Raw genomic sequence first — 16820 nt, forward strand, 5'->3', positions numbered from 1 at the left:
GGGGAATGAGTCTGTGGGTGGCTTTATTGGAAAATAATGGGATTAGTTATGCAAATTAGTGGGAAGACATCTATACAGGCATGTCATGCCCACCATCTGGAGGTATAAAAAGCCCTGTTCAGAAGGAGACCTTCATTCACACTTGGGTAACTTGCACTTTGCAACCTATCCAGATCCTTCTCAACTCCTGCTACCATGACTCGTTTCTTCTGCTGTGGAAGCTACTTCCCAGGCTATCCTTGCTATGGAACCAACTTCCACAGGTCCTTCAGAGCCACCCCCTTGAACTGCGTTGTGCCACTGGGCTCTCCCCTGAACTATGGCTGTGGATGCAACGGCTACAGCTCGCTGGGCTACAGCTTTGGTGGTAGCAACATCAACAACCTGTGCTGCGGCTATGGTGGCAACTTCTGCAGGCCATGGGGCTCTGGCTCTGGCTTTGGCTATAGCACCTACTAATGGACCAATGACTCCAGGCAACCACAGGACCCTCAATCAATTCCCTGTGCACAGAACAACCTGAAGAGCAACGACTGTCTTCCTGCCTCCGGATATGCTTGAGAGATACATCTTTCATCTTGCTGACTTTTTGCCATGGTGCTGGTCTTTGATGATGCTAAAATAAGTCACCTGATCCTCAAAAGTGGACTTGATGCTCATCTACAGCACAGAAAGCAAGATTTATTTCTCTGGTATACCTGATTTTAGCAGTGAAGCTAGAAGTTTGCCCCTGACGGTTGCTTTGCTCGTCTATTAGTAACTTCTACATTAGTGCCTTACAAATTCTGTGTGGGTCTAAAGGGGTTTTGCAATTGGTCTCCTAATAAACTTATTTCATTCAGCACAAACAACATTTTTGTTCTGGTTGTTTATTTTAGTGCGCTTTTATGCACTTGAAATCATTGAGTTTCAACCTATAATGGCTGGTTTTAACCAAATCTTATTCTGAGCCCAGACTGCCTAAATAAATTTAATCCATTTAACAATCTGCAATTATTAGGGCTTTTCTGTGGTGATTATGAACAGGAACATTCCTTAGCTGTTGAATGCTAAAGACATTTCTTTCCTCCTTTCAATAATGACATTTAATTTCATTTTGGTGAGTTTCCCCTTTCCTGTTGTTTATAGAACTCAGCTCTAGTGAGAGTTGAATCCTACAAACTGTTGGAAGAATTGCAACTAAATGGATTTAGCTATGAAACTCTGTCTTTTGGAGTTCCTAAGATTTGGTCGATAGAGGGAAGCCAACTGCCCAAATCACATAGTATTTTGCCTCTTTTTGATAGATGAATTTTATTTTTCTCACCATCTTAATCTCTCATTACACATATAGCTGGTATTAAAAATGAAGCATTTATTCTTTGGAATGGTGGTTGCCATTCAAAGCATTTGAAATGATAAGTGGTCTGCACTTAGAAAATGCTCCTTGTCTTGCTTACTGAGAAATCTCTGCTTTATGGAAACAAAATACGGTTGAATTGAAGTTCATTCATTCATATATCAAGTATTTATTGCATCCCTGCCTCATAAAAGGTATGCAATAATTGTTCATTGCCTTGTTTTGTTAAATCTCTGATTTATGGGCAAAATGTTGTATAGCCCACTGTGAAGTTCCTTCACGTATACATCAAGTTTATTGGACTGTGGCCTCTGTGTTAGGAATCTTGGAGATATAAAACATCGAAGACCAAAATGCTGGCCTGAGAAGTCTACGATTTTCAAGAGAGGATTTGTTCATTCAGCAAATACTCATCAAGAAACTACAAACCAAGCATTGTTCTAAGATTTGGAGATACAGAGATATCCTTGTTCTTGAAAGTTAACTACACTTTACTCGATATTTGAAGGACATTTAAAGGACTCCTATTTTATGACATTAAATGTGCTGTAAATGATTATCTAAAGATGGCTATTCCTTTCTCATTTCCTTCCAAGGATTCAAAATAGGAGTCAGCCTGCAATCAGAGCTATATATACCTGGTATAAACAGAGTGTTGTAGGCTTGCATAGAAGGGAAGTCTGGGCATATAATAATCAGAGGCACTAAGAGTCACATTCTAAGATAGATATGGCTGTGCAATAGGATAAAAGAATAGGGCTTCTGAAGAGGAAATGTGCTATTCCTAGCAAAGCACAAACACATAGGTAGGATGACCTGTTGGTGGGCAAGCTCAGGAAACTCAAGGACTAAATGTGTGATTTTGGATCTCTGCCAAGCCCAAGAGTCTAGATTCTTATCCTCATGGGTGACATTTGCCTTCAGTTTGAAAACAATAATAAAGCCTTTGACCTTTGTCAAATACACCACTTTTTAAAAAAAAATTTGACACAATTTCAAGCTTGTAGAAAAGTTGCCATAATAGTGCAAAGAAGTCCTGCATTCCAAATTCATTAAATGTTTATGTTTTTCCCCTTTTACTTTATCATATATATATGCAATACTATAAAATAATATCTATAATATATAATAATTTTTCTTCAGAACTACTTCAGAGTAAATTGCAGGTATCATGCCCATTTACCCTAAGAATAAGGACAGTATAATTATGGAAATCAGGAAATTTAATATTGATATAATAATGTTATCTAATGCACAATCCATTTTCAAATTTGGCCAATTGTCCCAATAATGCTCCTTGTATTTTTCTTCCTGGTCCGGGATCCCATCCACCATCCTGCATGTCTCTTTAGTCTCCTTCAACCTGAATCAGTTCTCAACCTTTCTCTATCTTACTTGACCTCAACAAATTTAAGAATGCAGTTCAGTTGTTTTATAGAATGACCTTAATTGGGTCTGAGTTTCCTCATGATTAGATTAATAGTTTGCATTTTTTGGGAGTAATACCATAGGAATGACATTGTATCCTTCTCAGTGCATCATATCAGGAGGCATATTATGCTGATTTATGCAAATTTGGCGGATATTAACTTAAATCACTTGAAGTGGTGTCCTTCAGGTTTCTTCCCTGTATGATTGCTATTTTCCCTTTTGTAATTGACGATTAATTTCTGGGGAGATAATTTGACACTATGCAAATATCCTAGTCCTTATCAAACTTTCACCCACTCATTTTAGCATCCATTCATGATTTTCTAATTTCGGCATCCTTTCACATTTATTAATTGACATTCTACTGTAAGAGCTTTCTACTGTAAGAGAAAAGAGTTTTCTCTCCTGCTTGTTTGGTTCCTTATTTATTTATATTAATACTTACATTGAGAAGGGCCCATGGATTCCTATTTTATTCAACATACTGCAATCCATTAAGGTTGTTATTTATTTTGATGCTCAAATTGTCCCAGATTTAGATGATAGGAAATCATTCATGTTGGCTCCTATGTCTTTTGGACATGGCCCCTGTCACTCTTTGAGCATTTCCATTCTTTCTGTCTCAATGAGATATTCCAGGCTCATCTTGTACTGTTTTTGCATCAGACCTGGGATCAGTGATTTCTCCATAGACCTCTGGATCGTTTAAGTGGAGACTGCTATTTAAAACTAAGATATGAGTGTTGAGTGCTCATGGCTACTGAGAGTCATTGCATCTAGGCATTCTCAGCAGGCAGAGCTGGGAATACACATCTAGCTAGGAAACACATGCACTCACATTATCTATCTATCATCTATCTATACTAAAAAACCATAAATTCATGCAGTATCTCCAATTCTAACCCGATACTACAAGGTTGATTCTAATGTATCTATCCCCTTTCCATATTTGTAGTTCCCTTCTCCCAAAGTGAGAAGGCTGGCCCCCATTTCTCTTGATGTATTTCACTCAACTGCTGAAGCCTGGGATATGTAAATACAGAAAGTTGTTTCAGAATTGCTAACCAACACCACCATGAAAAATAAACCTTCAACCTAGAAAGTTCAATATTCTTTACAGTTCTGGATTTTTGAGGTAAGATTTACATACAGTGAAAGCATAGATTTTAAATGTACAGTTCAATAAATTTTAATAAAGTTATATACTTGTAGAACCACCACCTCAATTAAGATATAGAACATTTTCATTCTCAAAATCTTCCTTTGTGTTCCCTTGCACTCCATTCTACCCAGACAATCACTCCTCTGAATCCTGCCAACATAATTAGTTTTGTTTGTTTTTGGGACTTCATACAAATGGAATCATGTAGCACATAAATAAATAATCTTTTGTGACTGCCTTCTTGACCTCAACATAATACTTTTGAGATTCATTTTTGTATCAATAATTCATTTTTTTATTAAATTGCTGGGCATTATTCCACTACGTAAATATATCTCAATTTTTGATATCCATTCTCCTGTTGTCAAACTTTAATAAACCAGTTTTTGGCTATTATGAATAAAAGCTGCTATAAAAATTCTTGTACATGTCTTTCTGTGAAATGTTTTTAATTCAGGTCAATACCTAGGAATGAAATTTTTAGGTCATAGTTTTTAAAGTTAAAAGTGAATTAAAAAATCTTTACATTACTATTACAATACAAATATTATTTATTACACATTCAAGGAGTATACTTTGATTCCATTTCCTTTCTTACTCATTTTCCCTTTATAACTTTAATGATCTATTTTTATTCCTATTGGCTGCCTTTGTCATCTATTTAAATCATTACAAATTCTCAAAGATAGTACTAAATCGGAAGAATCTATTTTTCTCCTGATGGAAGCCCTTCAGTCTCCTGTCAGTCTGAACTGATGGCTCTCTAGATATGGAGCACAGCTCTTTTCCTGGGATTTTATTAGGTTCCCAGGCTGAATTCTAAGTTTTCTAAGAGTCCATGTATCCCTTTTTATTGTTTTATTTCTCTCCCTTTTTTTTCCTGGTTTAGCATCCACAGATTACTACCTTAGAAGAAGAACTAAATGTTTACAAATATAAAATTCTTTATTCTGTTCTCATAATTAATTGACTGCTTGTATATAGAATTCAAGGTTGAAACTAATCATTCTTTAGTACTTTGAAAGCATTGATTCATCACTATTTGCCATTCAGTATTGCTGATGGGAGTTTATTTTGATTATTTTCAGTGACATATATCAATAATTTTTTCTAAGAAGATCTTGGGGTCTTCTCTCTATCCCTGACCACTCTGACATTTTGAATGATATGTCTGGGGTTGGTCTTTCTTTTATTGATTGTGCTAGGTACTCAGCGTGTTTCTCAAATCTGAAGTTGTGTTGCTTTACATCTAGAACACTCTCTTGAACCATTTCTTTGACAATATATTCTCTTCCATTTTCTCTTTCTATAACTCTTATTACTGGAAAGTTGGACTTCTAGGATTGATTCTGATCGGTTTATCTTCTCTCTCATGTTTCCCATCTCTCCCCTTTTCAAATTCAAATTCTCCAGAGCAATACAAAACAAAACAAAGCTTTAACTTCATTTTCTATTGCTGCTTAAAACAAAACAAATTTATTCTCTTAAAATTCTGGAGGCCAGATATCCAAAATGGGTTTTACTAGGTTCAAATCAAGTTGTTGGCAGGGCTGCATTCCTTCTGGGGGCTCTAGAGGAGAACTCATTTCCTTTCCTTTTCTAGCTTCTAGAGAGGTCCAAATTCCTTGGCTTGTGGCCCCTGCCTCTATTTCCAAAGACAGCAGGGTGGTCTTTTCAGATCTCTCTTTTTGACTCTGACACTGACACTCCTCCCTTCCTCTTTCACTTTTAAGAAACCTCTGATTACATCAGGCTCAACCAGATAATCCAGGATAATCTCCCTCTCTGAAGGTCATCTGATTGGCAACCTCAGTTTCATCAACAACCTTAATCCCCCCTTGCTTTGTAATATAGCATATTCATAGGTTCTAAAGATTAGGATGGTAACATTTTGGGGGACCACGATTCTGCCTAACATAGGTACTATCAGGATGTGGGGAGTAATTCTGTGATTGCACATTTAGTAGTTTTTATTAAGAGGGTAGAATAGGGCTAACTGATAAAGAAGTAGCATCACTGAAGGTGAGGTTCAGTCATTTTTGTAGTTTGCATAGTGTTTTTATCTCTTCTCGGACATGGCTGCAGAGAGGTCTTGTTTTTGTCTTAATCATTGTCACAGAATGACATCATCTGATTTGGTGTTCTGGAAATCATGTATATAAAGTAGAAACCTCTATGGCTTACCATGGGTGCTATCGAATTTCTCAACATTGTCATCATTCGTTGATGGGTCTGATTTCCTTGCTGTATTGTAACTTCTTTGAGGACAATATTCAATTTTATATCCCCAGTGCACTGTTTCTCAGATACTTGATAAATATCCATTGAATTAATAGAATTGTTTAAAAGCTTAGAGAAAAAGCCTTATCTCTTCCTCCTAAAATATGGTCTCCAGACAAGAAACATTGGCATCATCTAGGAGTTTGTTCAAAATGCCAACTCTCAGGCCCCTTCCCTGATGAATTAGACTCTGCACTTTAACAAGATCCTCAGGAATTTGTGCGCACATGAAGTTTGAGCACTGGCCTAGTCCTGTTGATTCTTATCCCAAAGGAAGTAGAAAGTGAGCGACATCTCACTGCTGATTTTTGATGTGTTGATGAAATGGTTATTAACATTGGCATCAAAAAAGGAAAGTTTTCCTTTTTTATTATTTTTCTAAAACTTTTGTTCTATTTTTATTGCTATTTACAGGCAAACTAGATAATAGTTTTCATTTCCATTGAGGATAGAGGAAAAGCATTTAAACTGTAGCAGAAGAGCTTTTATATTAGATAAATGGAAACATTTCTTGATACCAAGGCCTGCCAGGCAGAGACCTTGTCGGATATTCTATAAAACTTCTGGACATGTAAGCATAGTTGTTTTTAAAAATACGCTGTTATTACCTAACATTATCTTTGACAATAGCATTTGGACTACTGTGTCTTATTTCTATTTTTTTTCCCTTTCCAATCATCTGCTCCTCTTAGAAATTTCCTTTACAAGTCTGCATCATTATTTCTGTTTTGCAGCTTCTATGTCCAATGCCCTGTGTTATAACTTTAGAATTTTTAAGACTTCTCTTATGAACAACCTTTAAGTTTAGCACTAAGAAATCTCTGGAGCAGTGACCCAATGTAAAAATTTTCAAAGGACATAAACAATATTTAGGGGACCAGGAAATATTAGTGGCTCTTAAATATATGCACAAATGTTTGATGTCACTCATATGAGGTAAAAAGCAATATAATAAATGGATACAATATAAAGATTGAATATACGTCAACAGAAAGAGTGGGGAAAAAGCCTCAGATGACCTCATGCTATGCAAATAATTGTGGCTTGGAGTAAAACTTACAGCATCATACATTAATTCAAAAATTGCTACATTTCAAAGAACAGAAATGAAAATGATGTGCTCTAGAAAACAGGACTACATGTCTTAAAAGTAGCTCCAGAAATAATTAACTGAATGATGAAGACATATGTGAAAGTGCTTTGAAAAAAATGCATCATGAACTGTAAGTTGACAAAATTTTAAACTAATATATTATATATATGTGATAAAAATATACTAATGTGCTATAAATAGTTATCTGTATCCCTGAAGTTTGTATATTTAAATTAGATAATGAACTATTTTTTTTCACCTTTTCCTCAGAAAAATAGGAAATCACATTTATTTGGAGTTGCATTTTGAGTGGGCATTACAATATTTACACAGCACACTAATGATTGCTAAATACAAATAACCCCTCCCAACTGCTAATTTTAAACCTTAGTATTAAGCCATTCTTGCATTCCCAAGATAAACCCCACTTTGTCATCTTTTAAAAAATATTGCTTCTTTTTTTCATTTCTAAAAACTTCTTTATCCAATTTTACTATCAAGATTTGCTAGAGTCATTAAAACAAAGGTACTAATCAAATTCAAACTTGGGGACTTTTCTATTTTCTGAAACCATTTTTTAACACGGAGGATATCTGTTCCTCTAGCATTTGTTACAGCTTTCCTAGTGGTTGTTTTTTGTAGGTTATATTTTAAAACCAATTCAATTGCTTTTATGATTATAGGTGATTAAAGATTTTTATCCCTTCATGAGTTTATTTTAGTATTTTGTATTTTTTCCAGAAAATTAACCATTTTGTGCAATTTCTCAAATACCTTGGCATACAGTTGTTCTAGTATTATTGTGATTTCAAAACATCTCTTTTTTTATTCATAGAGACAGAAAGTAGAGTATAGGTTACCAGGTATTGGGGGAAGGGAGCAATGGGGATTTAATTCATAATGGGCATAGGGCTTCTATTTGGGGTGAAGGGAAAGTTCTAGTAACAGATGATAGTGATGGCATTACACCATTGTGAATGGGATTAACCCCACTGAATGGTGTGCTTGGGAGTGGTTGGGATGGGAAGGTTTATATTGTATATGTGCTTCCACAATTAAAAAAAATAAAAAAGAAAGAGCAAGTAAAGAGACAATGGTAATTCAATGTAATATGTGATCAAGGACAGGTTCTAATAATGGAGGAGAAAAGGCTCAAAAGGAGATTAGTCAGACATATGAAAAAATTGGAATGTAGACTGTAAAGTTTGTATCAATAATAAATTTCTTGAACTTGATAATTTTACTTCAGGTGGTTACATAAGTGTTTTAGTTTCCTAGGCTACTTAAAGCAAATACTATGAAATGGTTTGGCTTGAACAATGGGAATTTATTAGCTTACAGTTTGGGGCTGAGGAAATGTCCAAATCAAGGCATCGTCAAGGCGATGCGTTCTTCCCAAAGACTGTCTGCCAGTGATCCTTGGCTTCTCTGCCACATGGCAAAGCACGTGGCAACCTCTGCTGGTTTCTTCCTTCTCTTCCGGGTTTCTTTGATTTCAGCTTCTTGCTTCTTTCTCTCTGTATTCATTCCATTTATAAAGGACTCCAGTAAGAGGATTAAGATCCATCCTGAATGAGGTTGGTAATACTGTAACTGAAGTGGCCTCATCAAAAGGTCCTACTTACAATGGGTCTATACCCACAGGTATGGATTAACTTTAAGCACATGTTTTTGTGGGGCACATACAACTGCAAAACACCACAATAAGTGAATATTCTTTTTCTTAGGAGATGTACGTGGGAGGTTTATGTGTTCGGGTATTATGGTGTGTGCAACCTGCTCTCAAATGTTCAGAAAATGGATAGATAGATGGACAGACAGGCATGTAGGTGGATAGATAGATCAATGTAATGATATTGCACATGTAGCAAAATATTAAAATTGGTGGATCTGGCTATCTGTGGGGATGGGGGGTATGTTAATTCTCTGTATGGGGTTTGCATTGTTTTTGCAACTGTCCTGTAAATTTGAAATTATTTCAGAATAAACAGTTTAAAGGAAAAAAGAGAAATATTTAGAGCATAGATGATAATCTTTAATTTAAATTTAAATTTACTTATTTTTATATTTAATTTTGCTCAGCGAAGACTTTGAAGAGGCTTCAGTAGCTTGAGCTTTCTATTTTGACTTGTGGTTTGGCTATAGCATGAAACATTATTTTAAAGGTTATCAGAAGGACATGTCCTCAAGCCTCTCAAAGGTCAACTATTAAATTAAGATGTTTCTACTCATCAGTGGGTCCGTCTTAGCATCGAGGTAGTGCAACAGACCTCTCTTTTCCTTTATACTTTTGACTGACTTAATTTGAAGTTGGGTGCTGTGCTTTAAAATTTACATACATTTCCAGTTTCTGGCTCTAATACCCCTTTATTTCATAAGAAGAGGAACTTAACTCTGTTTTATGTCCCCAAGAAAAGAGGATAGATGCTAAAAATGACCTTTTTATCTTGTTTGTGGCTAAAAGCTTGCATCATAAGCATACCTTTCCTGGAATTACTTTTTGATGCTGATCATGAAACACATGCGAGGTATTTCTGACAAGAGTCAGTGAGTCTATTGCGCATCTGGGTGTTGTTGTGGTATCGCATTATTTCTTAAGAAAACCACATGGGTTCTACATCAAATAGCAAGATTCACTTATGGGCTGCTTGCTTTGGTAATTACCAAGCAGCTTCATGACTGTGGCTTACCCCAAAAGTGCTGAGATAGCAAGGTATTGAAACTATGTTTTAAATTAGCTCCAATACATGGCCAGCAAGTTCTGGCTCTGTCATGTGAAGCTTTTAGGTGTATTTGGCAATTATGTTTTGCTGGATGCGAGCTTGCCTTTAGATCAGCGTTTCTTGACCTTGGCATTATTGATGTTTTGAGTTGGATAAACCTTTGTTGTGGAGGAATGTTGTGTGCGTTGTGGGATGTTTAGAAGTGCCCCTGACCCCTACCTACTAGATGCTAAGTAGAGCTCCACCCCCGACACGAAAATAAAAAATGCCTCCTGAGATTGTCCACCCCCACTGCACCCCCTACACCTGTTGAGAACCACTACTCTGAATTTATCATTTAATAACTGGAGTTGATGTGATTTAAGTCTGTCTAGGAGGAAGTCCCCTTTTCTCCTTCACCATTTTACATTTATCCCATTTTAAGTTGTATTTTGTTAAAGAGATGCATTTTTCAGGTGCTCTAGCACAGGCCACTACAGATTTCTGAAAGCATAACCAAAGTTGTTACCTATCACTGTACTCACGTGGGCTGCTTACTAAAAATGCATATTCCTTGGCCCCACCACAAACCACTGAATCATCATTTATAGGAATGGAGGGAGCTCAGAAATATGCACTTAGGTAAGTCAGGAGATTCTCGCACAGACTAAATTTTGAAAGCCATAATACTACTCTTGTTGAGGTTTCAACATTTCTCTTATACGATCCTTGCCACTACATTTTGTTTTTTCAAGTGGTGGCAGCTGGGAGCTCCTTACTTTGTCTTAGTAGGTATGTATAATAAGGAGAACCAAAGAGCTCTTTGCAGTTGCCTGTTTAATGGACCAAATTCCAATGAGGGAGTTGAATAGTAATCTTGGCTCATCAGTGATTTTAAAGTTAGACTACACAATGTTTTATGTAATGATTCCTGGGAAGTCAACTTACTCATTTTATAGTTGAATGACCTGGTTCCCAGAAAACTGATTTGCCTAACTCTTCACAAGCTAAGTCATGTTCAGAATATGCTTTTATTCTTTCATTCAATTTGTATTTATTGCAAATCTACAATAGGCCCAGTGGTGAGCTAGGCACTGAGGAATCAGGGCTGATTAAAAACACCGTTTTTGTTCTCATGGAAGCAAGCACATTAGTAGGGCAAGCAAATGCCCATTACACAAAGAAATGCCCAATGACAACTGTGAGAAGTGCTATTAACGTGCAGAAGATGGTGGCCTGCTATGACATTACAGGAGAACTTTAGCTAATCATGGGGACCAGGAATTCCTGTTTGAGACAGCATCTGAAGGCTGAGAGGGGGCTGATAAGGAGAACAAGGAGGGAAGAGAATTCCATGCATGGCAAACAGCAAGTTTCAAGGCTTGAGCCTGGAAGAAGTGTATGTTTGACAAACTAAAAGACGGCCAGTGAGGCCCAGAAAAAAGGAGTTTAACGAGTTAAAAAAAAATCCTAAAAGCAAGGGAAAGCTATTGAAATATATTAAAGCTTTCTCTGTGTGTTTCTGTTTGTGTATGCATGTGTGTGTGTTTGTGGTATGACATAATTAGGTCTCAGTTTGTAAACACTTTGGCTACTGGAAGCAGATTGGAAAGGGGGAAAATGTCACTAGCTTTGTTTTGAGGCTACTGTGGCAGACTAGGGACATGAAGTTGTAGCATGAATTTAGTGGTGAAGTGGAGTTCTTTGCTAAAAGTCAATAGAGAGTTTTTGAAGGTAAAATTGACAGGTTTTATGACAAATTGGATTTGCAAATGCAGGGATGCCAAGGGTGACTCTTAGGTATCAGTTTTTATTATTCAGATGGTATCATCTGTCTCAGGGAACGGATGTAAATCGTAACTTCATATCAAAAGCCAGAAGCAATTTCTGAATATGAAGCCCTTGACAACAATAATTACATTTTGTATGCAAGTTAGTAGATTAATTGTAAGGCAGTCACATTTCAAGGGTCACAGTATCTGATTATCAGAGAGTAGTAACTGAGAGAAAATAGTTAAGAGGATTTTAATCAAGGGTTTAAGTGAGCATCTTTCCTGGAATAAGTAAGTTTAAATTCTGAAGGCAAGAATTTTTTTTTTTTTAATGCTTCCTGTAACAATTATTAGATGTCCTCTACTGGAGATTTTATTATCTCTAATTGTCTCAAATACATTTTTTAGCTTCTCAATTGGAGATCCTTGGCAATAAATTATACGCGTGCCAGTGATGTTGCTTCTCTTAGTTCCCACCCATCAGTCAGAATCTGGGGTGCCAGAGCTCCTGAGATGGCTACTTTCTGTCAGTGAGTCTTGCCAGATCACTCCAAAATATCATAAAGATTTATAATTCACTTTTTATGTGCTATCATGAAAAAAGCTGGGTAACAGTGCTCCTTGGCTCTCTTTCTTACGGTGTTTCCCTGGACACTCTGTATCAGAATCCCCTGTGGTGATACTGGGCCATGATCCCAATATACAATTGTTAACCCACACTTGATAAAGCTACCTCCTCAATAATTCTCAAATTCATCACCTTGCTAATGCTGCCGTCTTAGTTTAGATCCCTATCGTCTCTTGCCTAAGTTAGTGCACCATTGATTACCAACCCAATGGGCAGTCCTTCCCTCCTCTTTCCATACTGGCAGAGCCTGCCTCACTCTATAGAAGCCGAAAATATTGGATACACACTTTGTTACTCTTTGCTGTAGCTTGACCATGATGGGCATGTGACTCAGTTCCATACAATGGGGCCTGAAGAAAATCTGTTGGAAGACAAGTGTGAACTGTTTTTCTTCCTGATAGAAAATGAAAAGGAGCTGTAGAGAAGTCCTCTTTTTATCCTGTTTTTGGATGTTGGTGTCTAAGAATGTGAGGCACATAGCTGCTGCAGTCAACTTGCAGCCATGAGGGGAAGGCTGACAGAGTGACAGTGGAGCCAACCCTGAACCCTGACATTGTTGAGCTCTGAAGAAATGCTGGAATTGCTTATGATCTGCATTATTTGTGAAAAATAAACTCTTACTGCTTAAGAAACTTTGAGCTGGAGATTTTGTTACTTGCAGCCAAAAGCATTCTTAATCAATAGAGTTTTATACCTGGTCTTTCTACCTCCAGTGTTTCCCAATTTTAATTCAACCTTCACACTGTCAGAGCAGTGATCTTTCAAAAACACATAATTGATTATGCCACTCTCCAGCTTCGTGTATAAAGTAGCTCCCTTTGTCTCCACAGTACATACAGTCTCATGTGGCCCCTGACTACCTTTCCAGCCTTGTCTTCTGTTAAATCTCCTCTTTTATACAACTCTATGACCCCACTGAATTATCTGTGGCTCCTAGAAGGCACTCGACTTTTTAACATCTTCAAACCTTTGCTTTAAGCCATTTTCTCTTCCTGGAATATCCCCTAAATGCAGCTATTCTTCTGATCAATGTCCACCTGGAAAACACCCATTTTTTCAAGACCCAGTTTATATATCTCTCTCTTTTATGATGAAGTTTTCCTGGCCACTGCCCTCGACTTCAGGTAAAATTGTCCACTCACTCTTTTTACCCCTGAAGTCTACAGGGGACAGTATAGAATTCTAGGGTAGACCAAAAACATAGTACTCTATTTAATATTTCTCATTTATTTATCATTTTCATTCATCTTTGGATCCCTAGCATCTAATAAAATGTCTAGAACATAGTAGATGTTCAATAAATATCTGAAAGAATAGATGTTTGAAAAGATGGATGGAGTATAATTTTTATACTGCAGAGTAACCACTGACATATATTCTAAAGCTCATGTAAAACATTCCCTTGTAATTTGTTTCATTTCTAATGAATTATAATATTTTGAAGCTGGAAACTTTATATTTGAAGCTAAGACAGGAACTGTTCTATTGTGCATGCTGGAATTGACTTAGATTTGTAAACAATACTTTTCTTGCACCTTTGTAGAAAATCAAATAGCAAGATTTTCTTCTGTCTTTATTCATGTCAGACCTTATTTGAAATCAAAGGTATAGAAAGAAGAAATCAAATTATTTATTACAGAAATTTTTAGAATTGTTATCATAAGAGAAAAGAGTCATGGACTCTACTCCAATCAATAAATTCCTGCTAGCAATGAGTAGCCCAATACTATGTCAATTCATATGAAGAATATGTATTTTTTCCCTTTTTAAAACCTCCATAGCACATAATCCAATGCTTTTGGGAAATTTACAAAAATAAGATATTTTAGCTGCAATTGATTTAGACCGCTGCTGCTTTCCATATTGGGTTCCCCATAGTCCCAATGTTTCTGGGAAATTTGCATCCTCTTGTTAGGTGGCATTGGAGAAGCTGTGGACATTTTTGGGCTCTGACTAAGCAGAAGTTGAATTGGAGATACATTTAATTTGACTATAATGGGATAGATTTTTTGTGATTTGCAGTCATTTCTGTGACTAACTGAGCTATTTCTAGCTATTGTGGTGTAGAGACAGCTTCCAGGAATTCTGTTACCCACTTTGCCAGTTCAGCCAGAATTGTGAGAAGAGGCTACAGGGCTGCAACTCAGCATGAACGTGTTCCATGGCAAACAGTCCTGGAAGCATGTGGGTAGTGGAGGAGCAAACAGTTTAAATTATGAATTCAGAAACTAGTCTGTGGAAAAACATTACTGAGCTGTGTCAGGCAGTTCACTAATAAAAAACTTTTTCGTGGGGATTTTGCAATATTTAAAATTTTTGTTAACATTTAAATGTTTTTGTACTTTCTTTATGAATTCTAACAAATATTAACTTCTATATTTAATTATATATTTGTTATGTTGTATTCTTTTTCATAAAAAGGGCCCTCTTCATAGTATAAACTTCAGGCTCTACAAACCTGGGTCCTCCCTTTGATAAACTTACATCAGACTAAAGCTATCATGGGCCCAATGTAGGATGAACATACATATTAATTTTGTTTTTAAATGACTGGTTGATAAATATGCTTCCTTAAAATTTTATTTTAAGATTTCCTGTAGAATTTCTATGGAAAATTAAAGATGTTCAATGTAGATAGGGCTTTAGTTTTTTTAAAAGATGATGTGTTTTCATTTTCATGCACCATTACTACCCAGATACCAAACTGGGTATATTGCACATGGAGGGCAATGGGTGGGCAGGTGAGGAGGAACTCACTTTAAACAGAGCACATACAATCAAGTTTGGCATTAATTCAGACTTTTTTCCTTTCCACTATACAATGCCATTTTCTGTTTTTCTTTTTTTCCATAATTTCATGTTTTTTCATTGTGGAGCAAAGCAATGTGATGACAGTAGATATGTGATTTAAATGATCCTGTGGTTTTTAAAAGCAGGGTTTGTTGTTGAATATCTTTATATTTTTGGGAATGAGGCTACTTTTAATTCCACAGTGTTATTTAGCTATAACTCACAAGATGTGTTTGAATTTTAGATGCTGAATCACCCATAGGCAGCCATACAACTTTGTTTCTGAAACAGGCACAGGATGTATTTTCAAAAATGCCCCTGCTATAATTAACCAGTTAGTGTTTAGGGGGCTGGTGTAATTTTGTATTTTTCTGTGTCTCACTTTGCTATTGGATTCAACTGTGACACCTAAGGACTCCCAGGAATTTAGATCCAAGTCATTAGTAACAGGGAGAAATGCTAACTTTGGGATCCTAAGCAAAATTTTGGTGGCAAGTTTGTTGTACGTATTGGTTCTATGGTCTTCTAGATGATTCTTTTTCATTTTATGTCTTTTTAACTCTGTGTCAAGTGTCCTCTTCTGCTTATTTTCTGCAATTACTCTACAAATGCAATTCTCAACACAAGCATCTAGGAATAATTTATTAGGGTTTTCATGCCCCAATTATAATCAATCTCATCCTTCCTTTAATTCATATATAAGAATTAAATTTCTATATTGAGAGGAATGACTTTCCTTTGCTGTCCTGGAGAACGTGATCTTTCTGAGAGTGAAAGAATGTTGATTTAATATTGTTACCTTGTCCTTCACAAGATAATCTTATTTGCCAGATAATCTGGTTTTATTAGACCTAATGAGGGAAAACAGTGTACATTTTAGGATAACATCTCCCACTCATTTTTCTGTCTTTACCTTGTTATTATTTTCAATGTTATCTTAAAAAGTGTATCAGACTACCAAATCATTTTTGTTTGACAATTTTTTTTCTGGGATTAATCCCCAAACTCCATTTCTTTTTAGATTACAAGATTATTAGTTCAAGCAATGGTCTTGAAATGTGGTTAGATAAAGTTCAGGTGGGGACTATATTAAGGCAAATTTTTTCTTTTTCTTTTCTTTTTTTTTTTTGCTATAAAAATAGTAAGTTTATTGGTAAAAAAAAAAAAAAAATACTGTATTTGAAAAGTATCTTCCTTCCAGGATTTTCAAATAACTTGCGTGCTTCATTTTATTATTCATCCACATAGCAGAAACATTGGAAGTAAGAAAAACAGAAGAATGCATGGTGTTTTATACATTTAATACCACTATATAACCAGTGGAATCCATCTCTTAATATGTTGGTTCTAAGAAAGCAAAGGAGCCACTTACTTGGAAGGTTTTCACTTCTAGCATCATTTCAACTCCTGGGGACATTTGGGGTGGGTGCTTTTAGTATTCTGGGTGTTTAGGACAGGAATTCAATGAGGGAGTTCAAAATGTTTCAAATATTTAATATTCCATGGTGCTTCTACAAAGAGAAGGCTCAGAAGTAGGGAATTAGTGTCTTTATTCCTCTTTCTACACGCAAAGGCCTTGTTCAGATTTATGAACCAGCTGTGGATCCACTAGCTTATCCCCCA

The 16820-nt window shown here is 36.2% G+C and overlaps 1 protein-coding gene across 1 annotated transcript; it reads left to right on the forward strand.

The window, feature by feature from the left end:
* Positions 1-195: 195 nt before the first annotated feature.
* On the forward strand, positions 196-459 carry LOC119519686 (keratin-associated protein 7-1). The gene has a single exon (XM_037817716.1). The coding sequence runs from the start codon at positions 196-198 to the stop codon at positions 457-459; it is 264 nt and encodes an 87-aa protein (XP_037673644.1).
* Positions 460-16820: the final 16361 nt, after the last annotated feature.

This window comes from Choloepus didactylus, chromosome 1, assembly GCF_015220235.1.
Source record: "Choloepus didactylus isolate mChoDid1 chromosome 1, mChoDid1.pri, whole genome shotgun sequence".
NCBI lineage: Eukaryota > Metazoa > Chordata > Mammalia > Pilosa > Megalonychidae > Choloepus > Choloepus didactylus.